At 40.6% G+C, this 24,233-nt stretch overlaps 3 protein-coding genes across 4 annotated transcripts; 2 read left to right on the top strand and 1 right to left on the bottom strand.

Moving 5' to 3' along the window:
- The first annotated feature begins 9,079 nt into the window (after positions 1-9,079).
- LOC131881354 (T-box transcription factor T-A-like) lies at positions 9,080-11,417 on the top strand. Its single transcript, XM_059228200.1, has 2 exons — positions 9,080-9,520; positions 9,624-11,417. The coding sequence occupies exons 1-2, from the start codon at positions 9,214-9,216 to the stop codon at positions 11,075-11,077; spliced, it is 1,761 nt and encodes a 586-aa protein (XP_059084183.1). The 5' UTR covers positions 9,080-9,213; the 3' UTR covers positions 11,078-11,417.
- A 6,317-nt stretch (positions 11,418-17,734) lies between these two features.
- On the bottom strand, positions 17,735-19,073 carry LOC131883186 (testis-expressed protein 264 homolog). Of its 2 annotated transcripts, none has more exons than XM_059230576.1 (4): positions 18,685-19,073; positions 18,344-18,602; positions 18,021-18,286; positions 17,735-17,944 (listed from the first exon to the last, which is right to left on the bottom strand). In XM_059230576.1, exons 1-4 carry the CDS (start codon positions 18,972-18,974, stop codon positions 17,815-17,817), a joined length of 945 nt encoding a protein of 314 aa, XP_059086559.1. In that variant the 5' UTR covers positions 18,975-19,073; the 3' UTR covers positions 17,735-17,814. The 2 variants fall into 2 exon arrangements, with proteins under 2 accessions (XP_059086559.1, XP_059086567.1); XM_059230584.1 differs by having other exon boundaries at positions 18,674-18,828.
- Positions 19,074-19,490: 417 nt separating this feature from the next.
- Positions 19,491-20,629, top strand: LOC131883201 (uncharacterized). Its single transcript, XM_059230596.1, has 3 exons — positions 19,491-20,025; positions 20,090-20,243; positions 20,325-20,629. Exons 1-3 carry the CDS (start codon positions 19,815-19,817, stop codon positions 20,428-20,430), a joined length of 471 nt encoding a protein of 156 aa, XP_059086579.1. The 5' UTR covers positions 19,491-19,814; the 3' UTR covers positions 20,431-20,629.
- Positions 20,630-24,233: the final 3,604 nt, after the last annotated feature.

Raw genomic sequence — 24,233 nt, 5'->3', positions numbered from 1 at the left:
TGAGGATTGGCTTGAAGAAAATGAACTCGTGAGAGAGTCATCAACTGGGATAGCGACGAGATGCACCGGGACTCTTTTGGACTGTGGACCGGAATCCATTGAGTTGGTGACATTTCAGTATCACTACCAAAAGTTCCGAAGAAGAGTACAGAAATTCGTCCTTGTCAGAGACCTCAACAGATACTATTAATTTATAGTTGATGAATAGAAAGGTCAAAACTTCACTAGTTCCTCCNCGTATGTACGTACTAGATATATAGAGGGAGGCCTCCATCAGTAACTCCCGACAAGCAATCATCATGACTTGTTCTCGTTCTTCTACACTAACTCGACGACTAAGGTTGGGAGTGCTCATTTTGACTTGGGATCGTTGGCACATCCGAGGATTGGCTTGAAGAAAATGAACTCGTGAGAGAGTCATCAACTGGGATAGCGACGAGATGCACCGGGACTCTTTTGAACTGTGGACCGGAATCCATTGAGTTGGTGACATTTCAGTCTCACTACCAAAAGTTCCGTAAAAGAATAGTACAGAAATTCATCTTTGTCAGAGACCTCAACAGATACTATTGATTTATAGTTGATGAATAGAAAGGTCAAAACTTCACTAGTTCCTCCTCTCGTGTGGCTTTGAGTCAATCTGAAAAATGTGATTTGAACCTACCTTTGTTCGCATTTTTCATTTTTTGTTACCTTAACTCTTTCAAAATAAGTTACGAGCAAAACTTACGAGCAAGTAAGTACCAACAACGTACACACGATCCATTCCTGTCCGGGTTTTGCGGTGTCCATATTCTAGAAATTAAGTGAATGTCAAAGTATGAGCTTGATTCATCCCACCTTTAATCCTCTCCCGAGTGAAGTTCAGTTCCGAGCAACAACCCACGAATGAGCTTGAAGATCCTGCGTCTTTCTTAATTCGCTCTGTCGGATATTTGTCGGGACATTTAAATTTGGCCCTGAGGTCGAATTGATGATGTTGGTGTTGCCCTTTCGGCTCAACAATGCATAATGGCTAAAGGAAGAAAATAATGAAATATAAATAATAAGTGGAATTGCCAAGTTTAAGGACCCCCTCACAAGGCAAAGGTTGAACCTCCCATATTGATCTAATGAAACTCTACCGTAACTCCAAGTGAATGCATTTTTTGGGATTCATTGATTCGATAACCATCTCATTGACCATTTTGTGGGGTGATCAGCGATCCTACGCTCGAACACAATTACCCACTTATTTGTGTTTGTGGCAGGATGCTCTATAAGGATATTGATTCGCAATTTTTACTTGCGTCTTGAAGTGCAGCTTTTCGCGTGCAACCCTCAACTCCAAGTCCACCTTGAACAATTGGCTGGAAAAAGCGATATTCTCGACTCAAAGTGCAGCTTGCAATTGTATAAACTTTATAAGCCAAATTCTCAGTCACACTAAAACTCGAATGTCAAGTGTAAAAGTGGAATAAGGAATGACGGTAAACGTAGTTTAAATGCGGATGAAAACCTGGTGAACATTAAAAATAACATGGTCCAGCTCAAAAAGATACTTTGAATGCTCTATCACTCAAGTCAAAGCTTTTGGTGCATCTTCTCAAATTTGCTTAAGAGCAAATGACATAGATTTCAGTTTACTGGATAGACTGATCCAGCAAAAAAGTTGTGAATGAGGCATTTCTTCCTTCTTTAATGCCAGTTCCAATCTTTTAATCAGGAATGCTGAAGAATGCCCAAGATATCAATCTTGAACTTGATTAGCCCATTTCATTGCAATGCTGACTGGAGGATAAACAAATGGAAACTCGTTGCAAAAATACCTTGGGAATAGTGGTCATTGCCAAAACTTGGTTTGTGGTTCCTCAACACTAAAGGCTTTTATCTTGACCTTGAAAGCCTCTCTCAAGGACAGTGCAAGTTCAAGACACAATGGTGCTTGAAACCATTTGAAGAACGGACTCATAGTGTGAGTATCTGAAATTATTTTTGGGGGGGCAACTAGGAAGTCTTTGTTTTTGGTTAGCTTCGATTGATTGCTTGATTTTTTTGAACAATAGTTTACCCGGCTCAAATGAATAAAAGAAGCAAAATAGAAGTCAGAAAAAATATTCCTCAGGTTTTGAAAATACAATCGTATATGTAGGAAACGTTAAAAGAGCTAAAATAAGTCCAATAGCTGCTCTTCAAGTTGTAAGGAATGCGTTGTGCGTCAAAATTTGTATAGTGAGAAAATGATTGCTAAACCGCCTTTAAGGACACATATCAAACAAACAAAGTCAATAATCATGCTCCTTTTTAATAGACTTGGCAGAGTTTTTGTTTTTTTCCGAAATAAGCCAATATAGGTCAATCTATGTTTACCTAATCATCTATGATATCAATGACGAAGAGAATCCATGGAGATATCAATTTCTCTTATCAATTTCCAAGGTTGAATAGCATTTGATAGCAAAAATGTCATAAAAATTTGAGTATTTAGTGAGTCTATTTTTCACTTTAGATTTTCACTTTATCACTTTTGAGGAAATTGAATAATGAAAAAGCTCAAAGAAGAAGACGTCATTGGGATTCTCGAGGCCTTGAAGGTCCTCTCAAAGTGCAAATTAAGCCTCTTTGGTTAATACATTTACCTTACATTTTCCAAGTTGATTATACTGGTAGGTTTTCAAAAATATTGCAGAATATGTTTGTTCAAGTTTAGACCTGACTTTGGGCGCAAAAGAAAGGTATTTGTTGAACTGCTACTTTTGTACTCATATCAACGTTGTCTAAGTGCTCCAAGCATGATCGAGTTCTCACCTAAGCCAAACTCTCAAAGCAGAAACACACCTTACCGTGTACGTATTCGGACATTTAGGCAAGCGTTGGTACCAGCAAACAAACTTGCCTGCCAATGCCAGTGATGCAAAATTGGCGTTTCAAACTGGTTTTAACGAAGCTGACCTTTCCTCATATAGCAATGCGAAAGAAGGGTCAGCTTCTAAAAAACGTGTTTGAAGCCCCAAACTTGCATCCCTGACACTGGTACCAGCAAACAAACGAACCTGACAGAGCTTGCCTAAACGTCCCCATAAGTATGGGTAGAATAATCCGAGGTTTGTGAGAACCCCAGAATGGATTGTCTTACGGTCAGCGGCTCTTCAAACGATTCAAAGTTATGTCTGACGTAACTCTTTGACATTAAAACTAGTTCCAAGTTGATCATGGTAGAATTTCCTATGTGGTGGCCAATTTCGTGACCTATCAAATGGTTGGTGCAGTTATCCCGATTCCAAGAAATCCATCAATCCTTTCGTGTGCAATGGATTTGCGGATTTAACTGTTGTCAACACCTGATCAATTCTAGGGTTTAGGGTCCCAATCTACTGTACATAGTGCAGGGTAGGTAGGATTTAAGATGTTTACTTGTGTTTACCTAGATTCGAAGGACGGACTTATGTCATCCCATTAGTGAGAGGGAGTGTAGCAGAGACTAGCGGCATTTTTGCTTTCAAGTGTCGGAACGTTGCAGAGATAAAAGCATGTCATTCTTGGGATAAATCTACGAATGCAGGTAGTTTACAATCAGGGGATTACATCACTCCTAGTGCAAATATTCTGGACATTCAATTTGCAACGTATGAGGAGCCTGCTCACCACCATAAAGAAGACTCGGGAGAAGTTTAGTGATTCGGGTTTTGAAATGTTGCGAAAGGAATCTCTCTTCAAAGTCTTTTTGAGACTGGCGCCGAGACAAGCAAGCGATTCCTCAAGTCCGGGCTCTGACTAATTATAAACATTCTGTATGAAAAAAGCCCTTGGGTATTTTGCTTTCTATACAATAACAATGTGATTTCTTCCATCATGACAGGTATCTAGTTACATTGACATTAGTCAACATGAAGAGTGGTCAAATTAAAAAAAAATGACTACCAGATGCAGAGTCTATTCGATCTTCATTTGCATCAGTCCTTAACTCATGTAGCATGCAAATTTCAGTTTCGATTTAAAAGGCATAAAAACCTTAGCTCATATCTGCTATGATGTTTCAAGAGATGGTTTGTTGAATTGGAAAAATCAGCCCTCAATATTGAACATGTGTCGAAGCTATTACTAGAAATACACAATTCTTATTTCGGACATTGCATACCGAGATATTTAGATTAATGAACTTTACATACTGGTTAAATTGTTTTAAAAATATTGTTTCCTTTAGGAATAAAAGTTTTGAATCTACTATTACGATGTTTCCGAAAAAAGAAACTTAATTGCACAACATGAAGCAGCAAGTTTGGCGATCAAAACATAAGTGTTCGTAAAATTCATTATTTAATGTTTGCCATTTGATGTCAATTACAAGTAGGATTTAGAATGAGGGATGCCTGTCATGTCGCGACTGGTTTGTTGAAATTCAAATAGTTAGTTTTTTTTTTTGAGCTCATTAGCCTTTAGGCTAAGGTGGCGACATTCAAGGCTTAAAGTCCAGAGAAATCTCAAGTTAATTGGACGGATCCGAGGTTGAGCTTTTGGTCGCCCGATCATGTCTACCATTCCCAGAAGAGTTATACCACACCAAGGAAACGAATACGGCGGAACCGTTAATCAACCACTGGTAAAAAAAAAAAAATATCGTCTGATAATTCCCATTTCAGTTGCATCAGCTTATTAAACCTGATCTTGACCACCAAAGTGATGGTAAAACAAAACCTCAAAATCCATTCCAATAGTAAAAATAAGATGTTGATCGATCCACCACCAATCTTTCTCAATCCCAAGCAATATTTGGTGTAAACAGAGCACCAGTTTTTCATACAGTGACAAGCGAGTTATGACACCCAAGTCTGGACTCCCGAATGAAATGATCAAATTGTTTCGTCAAATAATGCCGGAGCCCAAGGTGGATGACAGTTTCGTCGCCTCAAAAGCGTTCGCTCTTACGTTCGTTGGTTCCTTGGTTCTTTGGTTCGTTTCTCGAATCCATCAGGTTTTTATACATCATGGATGGGCCAGCAATAAAGGAATAAGACAAGGAATTGGCGAGAGCCCCCATAAATATCATCTCGCCCGCAGCATTGGCTGCATGCTCTGGGTAATTTCGTCACCTCAATTTGAAGCCCTTTTCCAAATGATTTTGGCTGCACTTTTAAGGGGTTATCAAGCAGGATCCCAACCTCAAATCGGGATCGTTTTGAGCTCAAATCTGGCTCTGCTGGGTTTTCGGGTAATCGGGCATTTACAGGGGGAATCTTTCTCGTCGGATTTCCCCTCCATGGAAGCGAAATGGAAATCATCTTGACTCAGGGTGGTCCAAGTCAAAGTTGGGGGCGATCAAGTCAGGCATTCGGGATTTAATTGGAGGGCAATGGGAACAAGATTGCCCCCTACTCTCTTCTACCAATCGATCTCGCTCTGGTTTTCTCGGTGTGCGTCTTCCGGACCAATCTTGATCCATTGGCATGTGAATAAAAATAGTTCAAGGTCCCTCAGTATTCTTAGACATTGACTGCACTTTCTCATCAAACAATAACGTAAACTGAGTGGGCTTCATACTTTCATGAATCCATCCTCCAGCCAGTCTAATGTACATACAGTAGTCGGAAATAACATGAGTCTTCTTCGGATGAAATATCAGCGGCAAATTTGCCCAACATCAAAGCCTTATTCTCGACTGTGGGTGGCCACCAAGGAAAAAATGCCTTATGTCATAAAACTCAATTTAATTTTATTGTTCCTTCTAAGCAGTCCCTCTCGTCCTTCTCTCGCTCCTCGTCTTGTTCTTCATTTTCGGCATGTTCGCCGTCGTCGAGGGCGACGCATTTTGGCCTCGGACCGAGCCGAACTCACTCACTCACTCACTCACTCACTCACTCAGATTGGACTGCCTCCCCCTAACCCCGATCACCAAACACGGAGAGAGAAAAAGCGCTTTACCACGGAGAGAAGCGCCTTTTCTCGGTGTCAAGCGTGATGACCTACGTTTTGCAAGTGAGTCTCGATCTTTGAATTGACGTTTGAAAATGGCTTTTGGGTCAATTCAATCTTGTTTTTGTTGAAATATAAAACATGATCGTTTCTGATATCAAATTCTATTTTCAAAAATATCAAATATTGTGGATTTTTTGGGAAGTGTCAGTTTCGAGTAAAGCGAATTGATAAATGAAGTTCATTAAGCGTTTATCGCAAAATCAAATGTCTTGGAAAATGTGCTGAGCATATGGGAATGAGATGAATTTATGCGATTATGAGAATGATGTTTTATCAGAGTTGAACAAAATTGTATCCAAATATCTGCCATAGAAATGTTAACCTTCAATTCCAACTTGAAAAGTCAACCGTTGAGGGACACCACACAATTTTAGGAATTATGGTGTAGGAAAAATGTGATTGGTTTAGGTCTGGAGCGATTCTTATTCCATATGCAGAAAATCACTTCAATCAAACACTTGTACTCAACCGTATGAAGTGCTCTATCTCAAATCAGACGAAGTTGCATTAAGATGATCCAATGCCGGAGTCATGAGTGAATACCGCCTCCATGGACAGGGAAAGAGCACGGCAACGAAGACGACGACGACGACGACGACCATGCTTTATTGACAAATCTCGGGTTTGGGGACACTGTTTGAGGTTGAGCAGCAACTCCAAAGGCAACGACGGCAGCAGCCCCTCGCCAAAGCCAGAATGGACAAGATCAAGAAGAAACAGGAGTCAGTCCAAGCAAGCCATATCACTAGATTTTTCAAGCCATTGGAAAGAGATTTGTCTTTGAGTTCTGTTTGGAGCGGCACACAACTTTTGGAATTCTCCGAAGCTAAGTTGGTGGACCTGTGGGCCAGAAATATGTAGTTGCATGGTTGGCACCTAGCTAGCCAGTCCTCATCCCATAATAAAAAAAAAGCCACCGATCTCTTTCCGTTCTTCACTCACGGGAATTCTTCAACACCATGCGTACGACCTTATTTTCTGGCTTCATCCTCTTCCCGGGAAGGCCTTATTAGTCATCATCCTTTACCCCTGCCGATGTTCATCCCAAGCCTTTTGTTGTTGTGTTGCCTTGAAGTCTAGGAATTCTGGCCTCTCTCGTAAGACACAAACTCTGATGAAGTTGTGTGCGAGCCTCTCTAAACATGCAGTTTCGGCAAGCTTTGAATTTAACCTCTTAACTTTGTTACTCATGGACTTTTTATGGCCCCCACTTCAGAAGTACTGTACACTGAAGAAAGAGAGGCTTTGATGATCAAAGTGGGCAAGTAAATTCCTCAAACCCACGAAGGAAAAAAGCGAGATTTTATTCATCACCTCCATTCTCTCTTTCTCTTTCTGTCTTACTGGCCAATGCCCATAAAATCGTCCCGAAACAAGGCCTTCTCCATTCACTTTTCCCCACATACTCACTCCGAAATGCTGGATTGAAGGGGGGAAAAAAGATATCGAAATCTTCAAGCATCTTTCCGAATCACACAAGAGCTTGAGTTCCGCTTCAAATTGAGCCCTAATGGACGATGGTTTATGTTGAAATGGGGGGGGGGGTATGTTTTCTCCATATACAGTATGTATGTATACACTTTCGGTGCTTGGAATCCAGACCACTGTCCAAGATGGACACGCACCACGCACTCGTTTCGCTCACTCGATGCTGCTCTTAAAGATGTTTGGATCGTTGGGAAATGTTCTCACGGCTTTTGTTTAAAAACTCATCTTTTCGGACATTATTCCTTGCCCAACTTTCAGGACGGCCAAACCAAAAAGCAATTATGGAACAGAATCAGGATGAGAGATCTTGGTAGTCTTCGATCACGTATTTCGCAGATGGCGGATCAGTGACTCCCAAGATATGCAGTATATGAAGATAAAACGGCAAAAGTAAGTCTGAAAGACTATTTTTGGTTAAAATTGGCTCAACACCTCGAAAATTGAATGCAAGTTCATTAGGTAAGCTTTTGAAGTCCGTGGATTTATGTCATTCTTCTTTTAAGAGGGAACAATTAAAGTGGGTGTCGACTTCCTGAGTCAATGTTTGGATTAGGGTGTGTGGTATATTGTCCTCAAAAGATATTGCTGTTTGTCATTTGTCTTTGGGTATAACGACAGCTCCTACGATGAGGTTTAAAGGTTTTTGTACAACACTTAAAAAACTGAACACACTCATTACTTCATCAAGATTCAAGACACCCTCTATCATATCCCATTTTTTTGGTGGCGTCTCGCAGTGTGTCAAAAGCAGCACCTTAGGAGAGGTTTCGAGGGTGAGAGAACCAGAGGAATTGGGAGTTGATAATGGACAGTTTGTCCACAGAGTGAGTGGAACCTCGACAGGTTTTACGACTCTATTGTCCATCCAGGCTGGAGATTGAGCAGGTGAATTAGAGAAATAGACAACAAAGTGAGTGCTCATTTTGCAATTAAGATACACTCACACAATAGGTAGGGATCGTTCGTCGTTTGGGGTGGACCCAGAAAACAACAAGGAGATTTAGAGAATCGTCTTCGTCTTGTTTAATTTGATGTTTACAATGCAAGACCAAGAGGGACTGTCATAAATGGCATGAAATGGTGTTTGTTTCTTCGAATCACCCCCCCCCCCCNCCCCCCTCCTACTGTACCCGCCCAAACCCTCAAAAGACATCAAACCAAGTGTCAGGTGAAAACACAAGTACACCATTACGGCTTTTCACTCGCGAGTATATCTCTTGATTTATTGCTTTGAACTAAGAAAGTGTTCGAAATGGGCAGAAAACCCGTTGGAACGTTTAAATCGCGTGGATGGCTGTTGCGTATGCGAAAAAAGGATAATTCGAATGAGTGTGTTATTTTCATTCCGATAAGGGAATATCGAAATTTGAGATAAGAAATCCCTGAGAATAAGAAGATTCGACTCTCTCCATTTCGTTTCGGATGATTGCTTTGAGCCCTTTATCTTGCCCAGAGGATTCTGATTGGTCGGCGTTCGCCGCTCGAATTTCCTTTTTCAACGGTAAGTGGCCGCGCCAAACGCGGTTTGAAGAAACTAGCGGGGCGAGATGAGCTCGAAGGAATTTGATTTCGAGCAGACAACGCGAGGCGATTTCTTCTCGGGGGTGGTCTTGAGCAAATCAGGTTTGCTCTCAAACAAACATTCATCAAGAACACCGATCTTCAGTCTACAGTTGCTTCCCGACAAGGAAAGTGCGGTTATTCAGCGATCTTAGAATCTAATAGAAGTTCATGACAATTTCATTAGTGACATTCCTGTGATTGGGCAGAGCCATGTGTGCTGCCGTGAGTCACAATACCATGCCCGTGAATAGCAACCTTATGGTGTCCTCGCACAGCTCTTCAAACTCGGATGGAATCGGAGACAGAGTGATGGTCCATCTCTTGGAACGAGAACTCTGGGTCAAGTTCAAGATCTTGACCAACGAGATGATCGTGACCAAAGGTGGTCGACGGATGTTTCCGGTGATTAAGGTGCAAGTGTCGGGCCTGGACCCACACGCATTCTATAACGTCCTCTTGGAATTCAGACAGATAGAGAATAATCGTTTCAAGTACATCAATGGCGAATGGCTCACAGGTGAGATGCGCATTTAATTTCTACGGAGCGAGAAGGGCGGCTTTTTATTAGGACAAGAATTTTGAGTACGGTAACATTAACTTTTGAGGTTTCATTTCCTTAGGTGGCAAAGGAGAACCGCCTCCACCCAACGCTGTTTACGCCCACCCTGACTCGCCTAATTATGGAAGTCATTGGTCCAAGGATCCCATCAATTTCGCCAAGGTCAAATTGACCAACAAGGTGTCGGGGGCGGGTCAAATCATGTTAAACAGCCTTCATAAGTATGAGCCCATTGTCCACATTGTCAGAGTTCAAAGCGGGACCGGACCCACATTGCCTATGGATTGGGCTGGACCCAACAACAGGGTCAAGTCGTTTCCGTTTCCCGAGACACAATTCATCGCAGTGACCGCCTATCAGAATGAGGAAGTCACTCAGCTGAAGATCCAGCACAATCCGTTTGCCAAAGCTTTTCTGGATAACAAGGATCGAGGGGAAAGCAACCATATCCATCATGGAACGAGTTCGTCCATGAACCACAGTCCGCAGCTTCAAGTGCCATCGAGAATCCAACAAATCCTGGCCAATGCCGCTGCCGAAGCTCAATTTAACGGGAATCCCGTCCGTCATTCGCCTTATCATATTCCCAACCGTCGTCAATCCCACCAAAACCATCGGCCACAATCCCAACAGGTTCATTCGGCACATACAGTGAAGAACGAGACGGGGAATTCTGGCGAGAATGCGCTCGCATCTCCGTGGCACTCGAACGCCCAAGCTAACCACCTCTACAATAACCTCATGATGGGCGTGGAGACGTGGAATAATTACCAAGGAAATGCGGAATATTTGGCCGTTGGCCCTCAAGAACTACCCGTTCAATTGGTTCGGTCGTCACCGAATTCTGTGGGTGCTCAGGAGGTCTCAAATGATGGCTCAGACAAAGATTCGCCCGAATCCCGGGTTCCTCAAATCTCTCCGCCCGTGCATCACAACCATCAGAACCATCAAAGCCATATTCTCCCTCATGATTTAGGCCCGAACCACGTGTCTGGACCGAAGATTTCGCCTTCGAACCATGGCGAGTCTCCGCCACTTGGCGGTGGGGATCTTGGGGCATCTCAAGTAGCCAATTTCATTGGACCCGACAATCCTCACGATGTGTCCGTTTCTTGGTCAACTGTTGCTCAAGGCATTCCTCAGTACAATCCTCCGACTAGTTATGAACACTATGAGCATCCTTCGTACAACAACTATTACTCTTATTTGGGTGGTGGCTATCATCAAGTTGGGGATCAGAATCATGGTTTCCAACAGCAGCAACAACAACAAGCTCATCAGCACCACCATCAGCATCATCAACATCAGCCACAACAGCAACAGCCACAACAACTCACATCGTATGTAAATTACGGGGTTCCTCATGGCGCCCTTCCTACTCCGCCCAATGATCTTCATATGGGTCAATGTCAACAGGTCAAACAAGAGCCGGGGATTTCTCCAGGATCCAATACGTCCCAAGGTAGCGGATCGTATTCAACTCCACCCACTCCACCCAACGGATGTCTCAACTGAAGCGAACATACACATACTCCAGAACATGTCTGGTTTGAAAAGTATGTGAGCTCGATACATATACGTCAATCAAATCCACCTCCTCATCGTCATCCATCTCCTTATATGATCAAGAACAATTCACTTCGTTTATCAGTATTATATTCTTGTAATGAACTCGCCAATCAGTCTTGCGATTCCCTTCTGCCTTCCCTTTGATCTGTTCCTCACTTCCTATCAATCATCGCACTTTCCTTGGAATCAAAAACTTGGGAGCTGTCCCAAGTTCAATCACTTAGAGTTGATTTCCATTTGATTACATGCGCTCCACTGAATAAACTAGGTACATCCCAAAAGCTTCTCTCGGCTCCTTGTCTCATTCATGAAGGAATTCGTTCGGTCCACTTCCGTCTTAGTTCGACTTGGCTAAGGTCCTTGGGGACTTTCACTTGATACAGATGGCGAGGGCCGAAAAAGGCGCGTGCCAGACGCGGGCATTTCCTGTGCTAATTGGTCGCGAACCAACCATGTCAAAGGATTAAACACAAGCTGGTACCACTAGAAATGGCATTTAAACGGACCAATCCGTTTTCTGTTGCACTGGGCTGGTTAGCTATTCTTTTATTTTTTTTAGACAGAACACGTGGTATCCATTCTTCAAAATTGGATGTCATTGATTTAGCCATTCCTGGAATGGGCCTAAGCGAACAGGAAGTTGAAAATATTCCGATGGAAACAGTGCGGGTAAATTCCACTTCCCACATGATTTCTCTGGCGTTCTGCTATGACTATGATACCTACATTGAAAAAATCATATGGCTTAAAATGTTAAGCCATATGATTGCAAACAAGCTCGCTACCAGCAGGTGGTGAGATGCTCCTTTATTCTCTAGATTGTAACGGAGGGAATTTTCTGAACAAATATCCTTCGACTCGTTTGATTTTTATACATATTTTTGTTCGACTAAATATCGGATAATATCGGTCTCATTCAAGGGAGAAAGAAAATTGTTGATTCGAATTAAATATGGCAACTGGCATCCACATATAGCGAGCGGGCTGTCCATTCTCTGTCGGCTGTTGGTTCATTATTTCATGTCTAGCCGTTTCAATTCAGATTTCTGACTAGTCCAGGAGATAGACTTTCAACTTCTGAAGACATTATTCTCCACAAGTTAATAACTTGGTGGTCCAACTTTTTCGAAGCTTCATTCACCTAACCTAATTGAACTTAACCTAATCTAACAAAACCTAACCAAACCTACATGCGCTATATCAAATTCACACAAGTTTTGAAAATGGGGTGCCAGCTGATTGGTGGCAAACAACTTAGTGATTTAGTTAATGTGTCAGCGTGTTAATTAAAACTAGTTTGATTTTTCAACTTTTTGCCAGACTCGTCAAATCAGAACTCGAACCTTTTCTCTAAAACTTCTTAGACCGAAGTCCTGCCAATTTCCCCATATACTGATTATTATTATTATTTTTATTGTTATTAAACCGGGATCAAATATTCCCTAGGGTCCATAATGAGTGGTTGTCAAAGGAATAAAATAGAAGTAAAACAAACGAGTGCCTCACTCGGACTTGCACATATGAACACCAGGGCACTGACATGGGTGGATCGATTGAAATATCCTTCTTCAGCTATTTTTAGCAATTTCATGGTTCCTGTCCTTTGATGACACTTCAATTATCAACGAATTGCTCAACTGATCTTTTATATTTGATAAGTTATGAAATGGTACTTTTGTTCCACAATTCAGCTAAATTCAGTGAAAAATCGAAGCCAGCTTCATCATTTTATTATTACGGTGCTTGAAATAGGCGACCGGCTTTGAATCCTCAAATTGCCTTTCAAATATCATTGAAATTAAGGCCTACGGAGTGGCAGGTCAGTCTTTTTATCCTCAAATTGCCTTTCAAATATCATTGAAATTAAGGCCTACGGAGTGGCAGGTCAGTCTTTTTTCTCCTCATATCGTTGAAAAATGCCTTTCGTCGATTTCTCAGTACTTTTGGGGTGTTCAAATTCATGTAATGCAATTTAAAACAAAAACATTTCCGGCAAAGGTGAAATGATCCCCCATTTCTATGTCAACTAAAATTGGGTAGAACTACGACAATAGGTTTCGTCACAGTCTGAAACGAAAATGTGATTGTAGCAGAGACTCACTGGCATCTTTGGACTTGCCAATTTTAATTTTATATTTGATAGCAAGTAATAGTATACGAGTGACAAATAGCGTATGTTGTGTGAATTCAAATGCAAGATGATTGTGTCATATATTGTCACGAGCAAGAACAGATACAGGAGTTGAATCACAGTTGATAGGACTAATACAAAATTAATAGATGTAACTCTGCAAACATACAGTTTCACCCAAAAATTAGAGGCTACCAAGAGTTCCACTCTATCTCAGAGACAATCGTGACTCAAGCTTGAGACAATATTTTATCAATATTTAAAGAAGTTGGAATTGCTGGAGCATTATTGGAAGGAAGCACCAAAGTCTGTGAACACCTTCAAAATTATCACCAAACTGTGTTCTAACCACGATCCATTTTATTTGGTTTTCATGGGATTTTGTAACCGCTACAAGAAATGTTATCTCCAATACTTTTGAAATGAAGCAATGCATTTCGTCTGTTTCGTAACTTTTTTAATCTTTTTAGGATATTTGGCCTACCAACGAATTTGACTTTGCAAGCCTGGCTAGTCCTTAAGTGTAGGGTTGATCTGGAAATCTGCTTGAAAATGTGTCCAAGTCTGACTTGAAAGATGTAACCGAATCAACAAGGCCTACATATTTCCTACGAATATTAGAGGGAAGCAAATTAAACAATGAAGGGGCCTGAGGAAGAAAAGAAGTGGACTTCATTGTTCTGACTAGCTTGGAATAAACCGGGGGTGCTGGGATTAAATCAAGTCAACGTGTTCCTCTTCAAATGAAACTCACCCCAACGCCCAGTTTTTTTTAAAGTGAAAGAGTGAATCTTTCCTCAATCTAAGATTCCCTCCTTTCCAAGGTAAGGCCTAAATCATCGTTTGAGCCTCGTTTCTTATTGAGATCAAATTCTACCGGGGTATCCGACGACAATTGGAAAGACCTCCAGTTAAAATGCGACCTCCATGCACGCGGTAAAATTTTAGAGCCTGCGAGAATGACAGGGCCCGTGCCAGTTATCAATGGTCTCTGGTTGGCCTTTGATCATATGGCCCAAGATACAGTAGCTTCAAAGCCTCGAGAGCAAGGTTCTTTGCTGAAGCTAAAGCGACAAACTGTTCTTGAGGCCATTGAATTACAGAAGTAGTCAATTGGTGGCCAAATTGAGAGTCGCCAGCAATGCATCTATCTACCTGATTGAGTTTCAAAAGTCATAATCTTAGGCAATTTTGATGGCCACGACGGCGTCCTGTCAAAGCTACATGGGAGTTCATTTCAACCTCGAAAAAATGCTTGCCGGTTCCCAAAACTTTTAGGCGTGACATATAACTAGCACATCTTTTATACAAATATTATGCCTATTATACTAAATAACCCTGACGTCACTGCTCATTGTAAAAAAGTATTACGTACATTGTCCTTGAATCCTCAATTATGATTGACACATAAAACGGTCAGATTCATCAGCCATGGTTTTTTGAGGCAAGGTGTGAACATAAAAAGAACCAGAATGTGCTTGCTTTTTCTCGTATTGTACTGTATAGTACATTGTATATTGCATTTTATCAGTTTAAATTGTACTTTGGATTTAGCATTGGTCAAATATGGTCATGAAATAAAATTGCACTGGCAAACAAGTGCCTTACAGCCTTAATAACAAATTTCAAAAAAAAGTTTGCCAGTTTACTTGTAAATTGTAAGTCATAGTTCATCAAGTTACCTTTCCTACTAGACATGTTGGTTCATCATTACTACATTACTATCAAGCTATGTATATTCGTCATAAACACTTTCCTAGACTTATTTGCAACGTACTCTAAAATGGCTGACAATTTTTTTAAATAAAAATTTATTGATCCAATGACATTCCGAATGGACTGCGATTCTCAATTCCAACTTATTGAAGAATGGGGCACAGCGGGCCACGCCACGAAAATATCAGCTATGTTAAGGAAAACAGAAGCAGATGTGTCAAGTTGGCCGGGTAAGCTCTTCCCAACCGCACCCGTTGAAAAGTAGCGCAAGCCGCTTTCGGAAATAATGGCAATGCAATGAATGGATTCAAGATTAGACTTAACCATAAACCGCTTAGAAACGTGGCCCTCCATCCCTTCAAAGAGGATACTTCTGATCATTTCCAGCCATTATGCTCCAATTTTCAAGTATCAAATTGTTCATGATTGAAAAAGATTTATATTGTAATTCAAGGATCGTAAAATACTTGGCTCTTTTTCGCTCAGTAGTGGTTAAAACACATCTGATTCACTTGCAAGGAGTGCTTGGATGTTTCTGGTTACCACTAGGGTCTCTAGCTACCACTAGCATCAAACCTATTTTGGAACTTGACACGAATTCATTTCACTCGTAATTTTTATTAGCGCTAGTCAAATTTCTTTATTCGTCCATGTTTTCTTATCCGTTTAGCTCAAACTAAACTTGGATTGCCGAAAATTTGAATCGTAGAAAAAAATTGGGTTGACAACTTGTCATGTTGCTCCTTATAATTTTGAATATCTATGGCGAGTGAAACTGCGTGGCTTGGAAAGCGTGACTAATATCTTTTTTTTTTCAATTTCTGGTCAATGGCTTCTAAATTTTCCGTTATACTATTCGGGTACATTTGGCGGCGTCAAATATGACCAGTGTACCGTCGTCCATGCCCCGTGCTTCAGAGAGAGCCGGTACTTCAACCAAACCAAGGGAACTTTTTATTAGACAAATTTGATATGTTGGCAATAGGGTACGTATTAGGTTTCTCTGAATTATATTATGTTATTTTGTTTCGACCACAGCAGCCACATAAGATATCATCAACCCCGTGCTCACTCAATGTGAAACTAGTTTTAAAATTATGCAACTAAAAGCGTCTAAACATATTCGCGATCATGGACAGAAAACAGGCATGCTGGAACCGAAATCAAGAAAGTTCTTTCGCATTTCAGTTCCTGACATCTCTCGGCCTAACTTGGTATAATTTGAGTGAACGAAATTTTGTTGCATGCATGTATGAATTGTAGCCGACATAGTTATCAATTGCGTTGCAAGAGGTTCAAAATGTGTAACAATGGTAAACATTGGGACCGCCTCATTTTTTAATGCCAATTGATCCAGTGGGCAAAAATTATTGGGCTTTATCGGGCCACACACCATTGAACCTGAAGCTCATTCGACCTCATTTGGAACATTGTTGGCCCTTCAGTGGGGTCTTCTCGTTTGTATCCCATAATAACTTTTTCATTTAAAACATCATCACTAGACATTGGATAAAAAGATGAATTTCACGTCTAACAGAAATCGCAGAAGTTCGAGGGTTCGGATGTGTGAATAAGCTGAACAGAGACCCATGTGTAAAGCTCTGAGCTTAGACATAATGAGCTAAAGATGATGTTGAGCAACCTAGTTGATTGGTTGAGATACTTTAGAGGTAAACTTACAGTAGGCGAGTAAAGTATTGTCCAACGAAAAAAGGAAACCAAAAAGAAATGAAGCAACTTTAAACACAAGTCTACAGTACACGATGTCTATGTAACATTCATGAGAATCAACGCCTAGGCCCTTAATTTATTAAGTTACATACTGATCAAAAAAATCTGAAAACGACTTCAACATCTTGACCTCTTGAGGATTTCAAGTCTGGTTAAACAACGCATAGTTAAGTTGAGTTTTTGGTAACTTTTAATTGGTCAACTTGATTGATTGTACCTAAAAATATACGCACAGTTGATGTGCAAAAGTGAAAACCTTCCGAGTTTCTGCTCAGCATGAATGAAGAAAACAAACTATTTTTTTTCATCAAACATTTCAACAGGTTAATTGGAAGCACTGCATTACTTTCGCAAGACACTGGATAAGGAGAGGGTTTAAACTTCAAGCACGAGTTTTCTGAGTTCACAAAACATAGCTTGCTGAAAGTTGACCGTCAGCAAAACACAATTCGGTAAACATGCCACATTTGAGCTTCAATTTGAGCTTCAAATCAGACTTTTTGATCGAACGTAATTGAAATATTTGACCATTTTTGATGCAGTGTTTATACCTTTCATATTAATAAGTTTTTATAATCACTGAGTTTGATTATAGAATGTTCTCAGCAGATCCCTCTTTAATTTTCTATACTGTTTGATATCACCTCGATTGTAAGTGCAAAAAATGATCACGCATTTAGTTACTGTAAGTGTTACAGCGATAATAGCATTCGTCCTGGACGTCTTGAAAATCCAGCTCATGTAGTTGGCCTCGAAATAAATTATTTGAAATCAATGAACTTAGCACTGGCTTGACAGTTTTTCACATACTTTTATTTAAAGAGCCCCAAAGGACCCACTATTCATTAAAACATGTACCATGTCTTTCGTTCAAAGTGATTTTCAATGCATCTTTTACTAGTCCGCGATCTGTATAGAAATTTTCACGTTTTATCGCGGGTCAGTCTTCTTCGGTTTGTAGTACTAATCTGGATTTTTTTTTGGGGGGGGGTGCCTTTTTTGAAAACTACAAGAACGCATGTCAGTTATTGCGAGCATTTTTAATTGAGATCCACCGATCTAGATCTTTAGATAAAAGCATTAGTTCACAAAAGCAATAATGAAATCAGTTTACTTGAACCGGACTTGATACTAGAGGTTCTAAGGTTTCATTGGTCAGATCTTCGAATTCGCTCGAATCTTCGTCAACTTTGGAAGAACTACTTGGCTCTTCCAGGTCTTCTTCAATGGGGTCTCTAAAATGAAAACGGATCCATGATATTCTGCCATGTCACTTTGATTAAGTCATTTCCATGTAATTTAGTAACTTACTCTGGTAAAGCAGTTTTGTCAACTTTTTTGATACTGATAGGCTTCAAAAATCCGTCCTCGTCAACTTCGGTTTCCGCCACTGTCACTTCATCTTCCATCAAAGAGGTCATTACTTTCCTCGACGAGTTTGAGGCTGTCTTGACTCGACTGGATCGGCTGAGTCCTGCTTGAGTAGCTGAACTGGCCTCTGTCGTGGCAATGGAGACCTCTTCCTCGGAAAATTCCGGCACAAAGAACTCCTCTTGTCTCGACAAAGGCATCATGAACTAAACACAAAAATGGGCGTTGTACTTCGGCCTTAGACACCACTTGATAACCCTCACATTGATCTGATCCCCATCGTAGACCTCAACCGCCGGATATGCGCACAACCCGCGGCTTGTGATGTAATCCTTGAGCTTTGGATACACTCTAAAAATACCAATAAAAATGGAAAGTGTGGTCCTAAATGGAAAAGAGGTCCAAACACAGTAATTAGGCTTGGGCAAATGAACCAAGTGGAATCCTTGCGCAATCATGCGCTCCATATCTTCCGTGGATGCAGCAGCGGGTTCTTGAGACAAAATACATCCCACTGCGTATCTAAAGCGAACAATATGAACGAATTACTTCAATTGCTCCCTCTTCAATGAAAAGAGATAAGTAAGACAAACGGGTATCGAACCTGCATTCCTCTGCTGGGACTCCATCCGGATCATCGTAGTAAATCCCCATGGTCGTTTTATCTGGCATGAGACATACGGTCTCCGTGAAAAGGCCGCCAGCGTCTTTATATGGGCCAGTGGTGGATTTATAGGCAAATAACATGGGACCATAAGGCGGCTCTTGGGTGTCCACTTTAATGGAGGTGAACAATCCGGAATAAGACAGGTATGTGAAGAGGGTGAACAAAAATAAGACTAGGAGGGGAATGAACAACTCGGCGGGACTATGATCGTCAAGAAATGAATCCATGATCGGACTGGTTTGAGCAATGATTGGGTTCAATACTTATTTCACATGTATTTCTTTCTTTTTGGGGGGAGATATCAGCTGATCGATATTTTGGAGAATTCAGCGCTCGTTTGAAATTTGATGACAAAAAACACAGGATTTACTTTGGACGGTTGGAAAGCACATTTTGTTTTTACCAAATGAGTTCAGCAACCCCCAACTGATCCTGTTAGTCCAATTGAATAGAGTTATGATTCTTTGACGTGTTAAAGAGGTAAATCTCTTTTTTGATATAGTTCTCTTTTAGTCACGCTTCTAAAATTTGAGCAACATATGGAATCCGTTCTTGGACCAAATCTAAATAGTTCAAGGCATGAATAATACAAAGTAACGTCTCACCAACTGGTAGATATCCTCTTCAGATGTCAAGGAAATGCCATCAATGTTCCATGTTTATTGTTTTAGGACATTTAAATAGATATTTCGAGGTTGTGTGTCTACGTTATGAAACTAACGTGTGTATATCGAAGTGACCTCAAAACAAATGTAACTTGATGAGTTAAGAGTGGAACTACGTACCCTCAGCATCATTTATCTTCCGTCCCCCCACCGCTTTTCTCAGGGATATCCTAACTTGTGTAAAGATTGGGCCTCTCGAATTACTCGAGGGGTTACGTCTGTGATTGACCCTCTATACACCATTTTGAGACAGTCTCAGTTTTCATGCATGATGTGAAACAGGCCCGCCAAGATCCAGCTTAATCGTCACGCAATTTCTATCAGTTTTTCTTCTTTCTCATTTGTTCATCTCATGTGAAGTTCATTCTTGTATCGAGCTCATTGGGAAAAGGTTCCAAGACAATGGCTATTCTCAGGATGCTTCTGACCAACCTGGGCTTGGACATTGAGCCTGTGCTTGGTCGATATTCATTCTTGCTTCTGGATCAGACTCCGGATTTGGTCTGGATGAGTGTGATCTTTTGCATCATCATGTTGTTCACAACTTACATATTCGGTAAAAGGAGCCAAGCGGTAATCCAAGAACAATTCAAAAAGACTTCCAACATAACAGGTGAGAACACTGAAATTTTAAAGTGTCTTCAGATTTGCTGATTCATTATTTACGCATCATTCAGATTATTCCAACTATCTGGATGAAGTTGAGAATTCAGAGGACTTGAGTCTGGCTCAACAGAATATGATCAGTAGGCTAAAAATTGCTCGTCAAAAAGCCATGAACAAGTCTATTGAAGAGAAACTCTCTCCCGAGGAGAGACTACAAGAAAAGAGGTAAATCATTCATTATGAAAATACATCAAACACTATTGCACTTCAAGCAGAACTAAAAAGGCACGAAATGTTAATATGCAGAATTGAAAACGAACAAATGGAGAAGATCCTTTCCTTACTGAAAGAAAACGAAGGCATGTCCATGGATGATCTCAAGGACCAGATGTCGATGTACAAGACGGATTAGCCCATATCAAAAGTCTACAATCCAGTTTGTTGAGAGCGTTGATTCCATACCTACCTTCGTAATGCATGCTTTCACCATCGCAGTCATTTTGTGATGCGTTCAGGAGTGGTCGCTAAAATTGGATATCCTTACTACACCGTATGTATGTTTGATCAATTCTCGGTTCTTTGAAATACAATGTTCAGCGTAGGTTCCGAGATCCGATCTGGGCTTCTTGTACACATTTATTTATCTCCTTTCACTCACAGTCTGACAAGGCAGTGGATCTTGAAGGCCCTTAAAGAGTTTTATGAGCAATGAGCCTTGGTCGCTCTCCTCCTACAAGGCTGCTGCGAATCAGAACTCTTGCCATTGCTCAACTCCAAAGAGCGTGACAGGCAAATGGAAACAGTCATACGTCAGAGCCCTTGGGAGGGCAGTAGCTGGTTAATGCTCTCGGTTAGCAAGACCCTTCTCACCATCGTGGGTTCATCATTGTTAAGGTTCAATGACGAAGCTAGTTTTCTGTCAGTTATGCCTAGAAGGCGACAGGAATCGCGCCTCTTTTGGGGCGTCACTACATGATTTAATCGAGCTATGAGGCTTGAATGTAAAAACTGGTGATACATTTTAGACCTTGCAATGATCTTCAGCATCACTAGATCAATCACTTTCTTAGACATCATTGACGACTATCAGAAAAAATAAAAGTGCCCCAAAATCCATTGAGGTAATGGTGGGATCCAGTGGATCCTGCTTTCAAAAGTACACCAATTTTTGGTCTTGTCAATAAACCAAACCTTATGCCACTAATCTTTGTTGAAGGTTTACATTTTCAGGTGCCTTTTTAAAGTGTGTGATCCCGTAACATATCAGTTAAGAGGGTCTTCTGGGCTGCTTTGACCATTGATGAGCACAGACAGTTGCGCAAAATATTGTTAACCCCATTACATCCCGTCAAAGTTGTAATTGCGAATGAAATAACGGGTCAATCAATTCACGTGAACATTGAACAATCATATTGATGTGTAAAAGGCTAAATATGTTTAAAATGTTCATCAATTAGTTTGAAATATTGTTGTAACCTTAGTCGTCAATAGTTTTCATTTCTGCTTACTCTGCCCCTTTACTTATTTATCCTCTCATCCATTCTTCATTTTATGGGATAAACATCTCTCCATAAACTGGCACACGATCAAGCAAAACAATCCATCAGCTTTCGTATTGCTATTTTGGCAGAGCGAGGGGAAAACAATTGTATAGTGGGTGAAATATCATGGTTGCTTCAGAACCAGAATGACTTAATTTCAGGGCATTAGTTGTTCCTCAATAAAAGGAACGAATTACAGTTACAGTTACATTGGTCAAAAATAGAAATTCGTTACACAACCATTACTCGAAAACAAAATGTAATAGCCTTACTCATTTCAATTACTTTTACTAAAATTTTAGATGACCAATATTTTATGGTTTACCCCATCCAGACCATTATTCTCAAAAGAGATGGAGTTTTTTTGGCTCAAACAAGCCTAATTCGTAACATTTGAAGATTTCTTGACAACATTTTTCAATCATGAGCCATGGCATTTAATCTTGGCATAATTGTTCAAAATGTATTGCATCATAATAATTTGAGGAGTCAAGATTGGGACCCTGGATGGGATAATGATTGTTAAAGGTTTCAAACAATGTCGCAAAATTCATGATGGAAAACAGTATTAGACATTGTGAAGTCTGTAAAGCTTCTCTGTAAGAAGTCCATCCCATAAGAGAAGTGAAGCGAGGCTTTGGAAATTTGAAGCATCATATTCAAGCCAAGGAGACATTTTTCGTGCTTGAGTCCAACGGAATTTGATTGAGAAGATGTACACACTAAAGTAACAAATGTAACAAGAGTCAAAACCAATAACACCTTCAGAGCAGCTAAGAGCAAACACAATTACGCACCCTGACTTTCTTTGATCAAAATATGCTAGATGGAATTAGTAAAAAGGGCAATTTCTGTGGAGCTTTCAGGTTCTTCAGTTGTCACGGGATAAAGGAAAAATTAAAGACCATTCTGGAAGCTGAAAAAGGAACGAGTAACGAGTAATTCCTATAGATTTTGGGTCGTTACAATTACACAATTTTAAAATGTAATGCAGTTACTGTAATTCCGTTACTTGTAATTTCGTTTCTAATGCCCTGCTTAATTTTATCCTCTCGGGAAGGGAAGGTTTTGGGCCGATATCTGTTTAACACGCAAGTCTCATTAACATTATTTGATAAGTATGAATTTGGGAATGAATGTCAGTTCTTGAATGCCTTCTCATCCCAATGACATTCGTGTCAGCCCATTTCAATTCGATCAACCAGGTAGAATGTTCCGATGGAAACTTAGAATTTGCGAATTTCTACACTATTGGAATCCAAAAGCCAAAGCAACATTTTAGAAGCGAGGCCAGTTTTGGCACAAGTGAAGTCATGCATCATTTCTCCAATCGGTTTAGGACCGCGAAGCTAAAAGTGGGCTGTATCCCAAGCTAAGTCGCAATGAATAATGGGTCCTCGAAATACTGTGGGCCCACCATGAAGCCTCGAAGGTTCTAGTTGGGAATCTTTCGCACTTGAATTTGGATCTGCTTTGTGTTGCCTGAATGCTTCCATCATAAAAGATAATGGTTGGCTCACAAAAGGCATTCACTCTCTATCTTGGTAAAGCAGTCCTCGGTAGTCCTTTCCCATTAGAATAGAGATAATTAAAGTTGGGAACAGGGAGTGGATCAAAAATCCATTGTGTTTCATTCTTTCTCATGTACTTCCCCCCCTTTTTTTGGTCCTCGCTCCAAGTTAAATCTCCCTTGATGGATGAAGAGCCTTCCAGAACACAACTTTCTACGGATGTAAGTCAGCCTGATGTTTCCATTGTACAGAGAAGCCTCGAAAAGCCGAACCAAGTCAGTTCGAAAAGGATTTTCCCAATAATGCCAAGGCCCAAGTTTGACGCCTTCAACGGGAAACACATACATGGATGCACAAAGAGAGGGAAATTCTTTCGCCAGTTTGTGCTAAGATCCAAACCACAAATGATTGGCCCACAAAACCAACCACATGGGGACAGTTTAAGTACCAATGTAGATAATGAAGAAAAGGAAATGAGAGCCTTCCTCCGAAGCGACGCTTGAATCCGAGACTTCTTTAAGCTGCTAGGGGAAATTGCCCCTCCCAATGATTACTGCATATGGGCATTGGAAAATGCATTTATACGAAGACCCGGGATTTACCCAATTTGGCAAGCAGAATAAAAATGCATTCAAGGTAAATTGGTCTGGCAAGGGTTTGCAAAATACAAAATGACAGATCAAACACGTAATCTTAGGACATTAGGATTGAGCCAAAATAAAGCTCCATCTCAAGTTTGATAACTGAACAAAAATAGGCCTTTTCATTGAGAGGAGGAAACGCCCTCTGCTTCGCCTAGGTGCGGACATCCAAACGTAGAAACAGGAGATTACGCTCTAGGATGACAGACTTCATCAAGAGATTATTGAATGAACATTTTAGTGCCCAAGTACTGCGACGCAATTAACAAGCTATCAGCCCTTCTGGGAAACGTTTCACATTCTCTATGGGTAAAGTTCCTAACAATTAAGACATGTACATTTTCAGTTTATAAGAGTTTGTATTCTGTATGATTGATTAAGCGTTAACACTTTGGCTATCATCATTTTCAAGAAAATACTACTAGAAAATACAGTTTCACAAGTTTTTGGTGACTAACTTTAAAATCATCACTTTTTTCAAACTTAATCATTAGCTTTTTAGCACAATTGAATGGTAAAAGA

Source organism: Tigriopus californicus, chromosome 1 (assembly GCF_007210705.1).
Source record: "Tigriopus californicus strain San Diego chromosome 1, Tcal_SD_v2.1, whole genome shotgun sequence".
NCBI lineage: Eukaryota > Metazoa > Arthropoda > Copepoda > Harpacticoida > Harpacticidae > Tigriopus > Tigriopus californicus.
The sequence above is the reverse complement of the archived record's forward strand: the minus strand, read 5'-3'. Positions and strand labels throughout refer to the sequence as shown.

Excerpts from the sequence above, each read along its gene's own strand:
- LOC131881354 (XM_059228200.1), top strand. The coding sequence starts at position 9,214 with ATGTGTGCTGCCGTGAGTCACAATACCATGCCCGTGAATAGCAACCTT. Across the intron at positions 9,521-9,623 it reads CAATGGCGAATGGCTCACAG|GTGGCAAAGGAGAACCGCCT; the intron begins GTGAGATGCGCA and ends TCATTTCCTTAG.
- LOC131883186 (XM_059230576.1), bottom strand. The coding sequence starts at position 18,974 with ATGGATTCATTTCTTGACGATCATAGTCCCGCCGAGTTGTTCATTCCC. Across the intron at positions 18,603-18,684 it reads GTCCCAGCAGAGGAATGCAG|ATACGCAGTGGGATGTATTT; the intron begins GTTCGATACCCG and ends TGTTCGCTTTAG. Across the intron at positions 18,287-18,343 it reads ACGATGGGGATCAGATCAAT|TTCATGATGCCTTTGTCGAG; the intron begins GTGAGGGTTATC and ends TTTTGTGTTTAG.
- LOC131883201 (XM_059230596.1), top strand. The coding sequence starts at position 19,815 with ATGGCTATTCTCAGGATGCTTCTGACCAACCTGGGCTTGGACATTGAG. Across the intron at positions 20,026-20,089 it reads AAAGACTTCCAACATAACAG|ATTATTCCAACTATCTGGAT; the intron begins GTGAGAACACTG and ends CGCATCATTCAG. Across the intron at positions 20,244-20,324 it reads GAGAGACTACAAGAAAAGAG|AATTGAAAACGAACAAATGG; the intron begins GTAAATCATTCA and ends GTTAATATGCAG.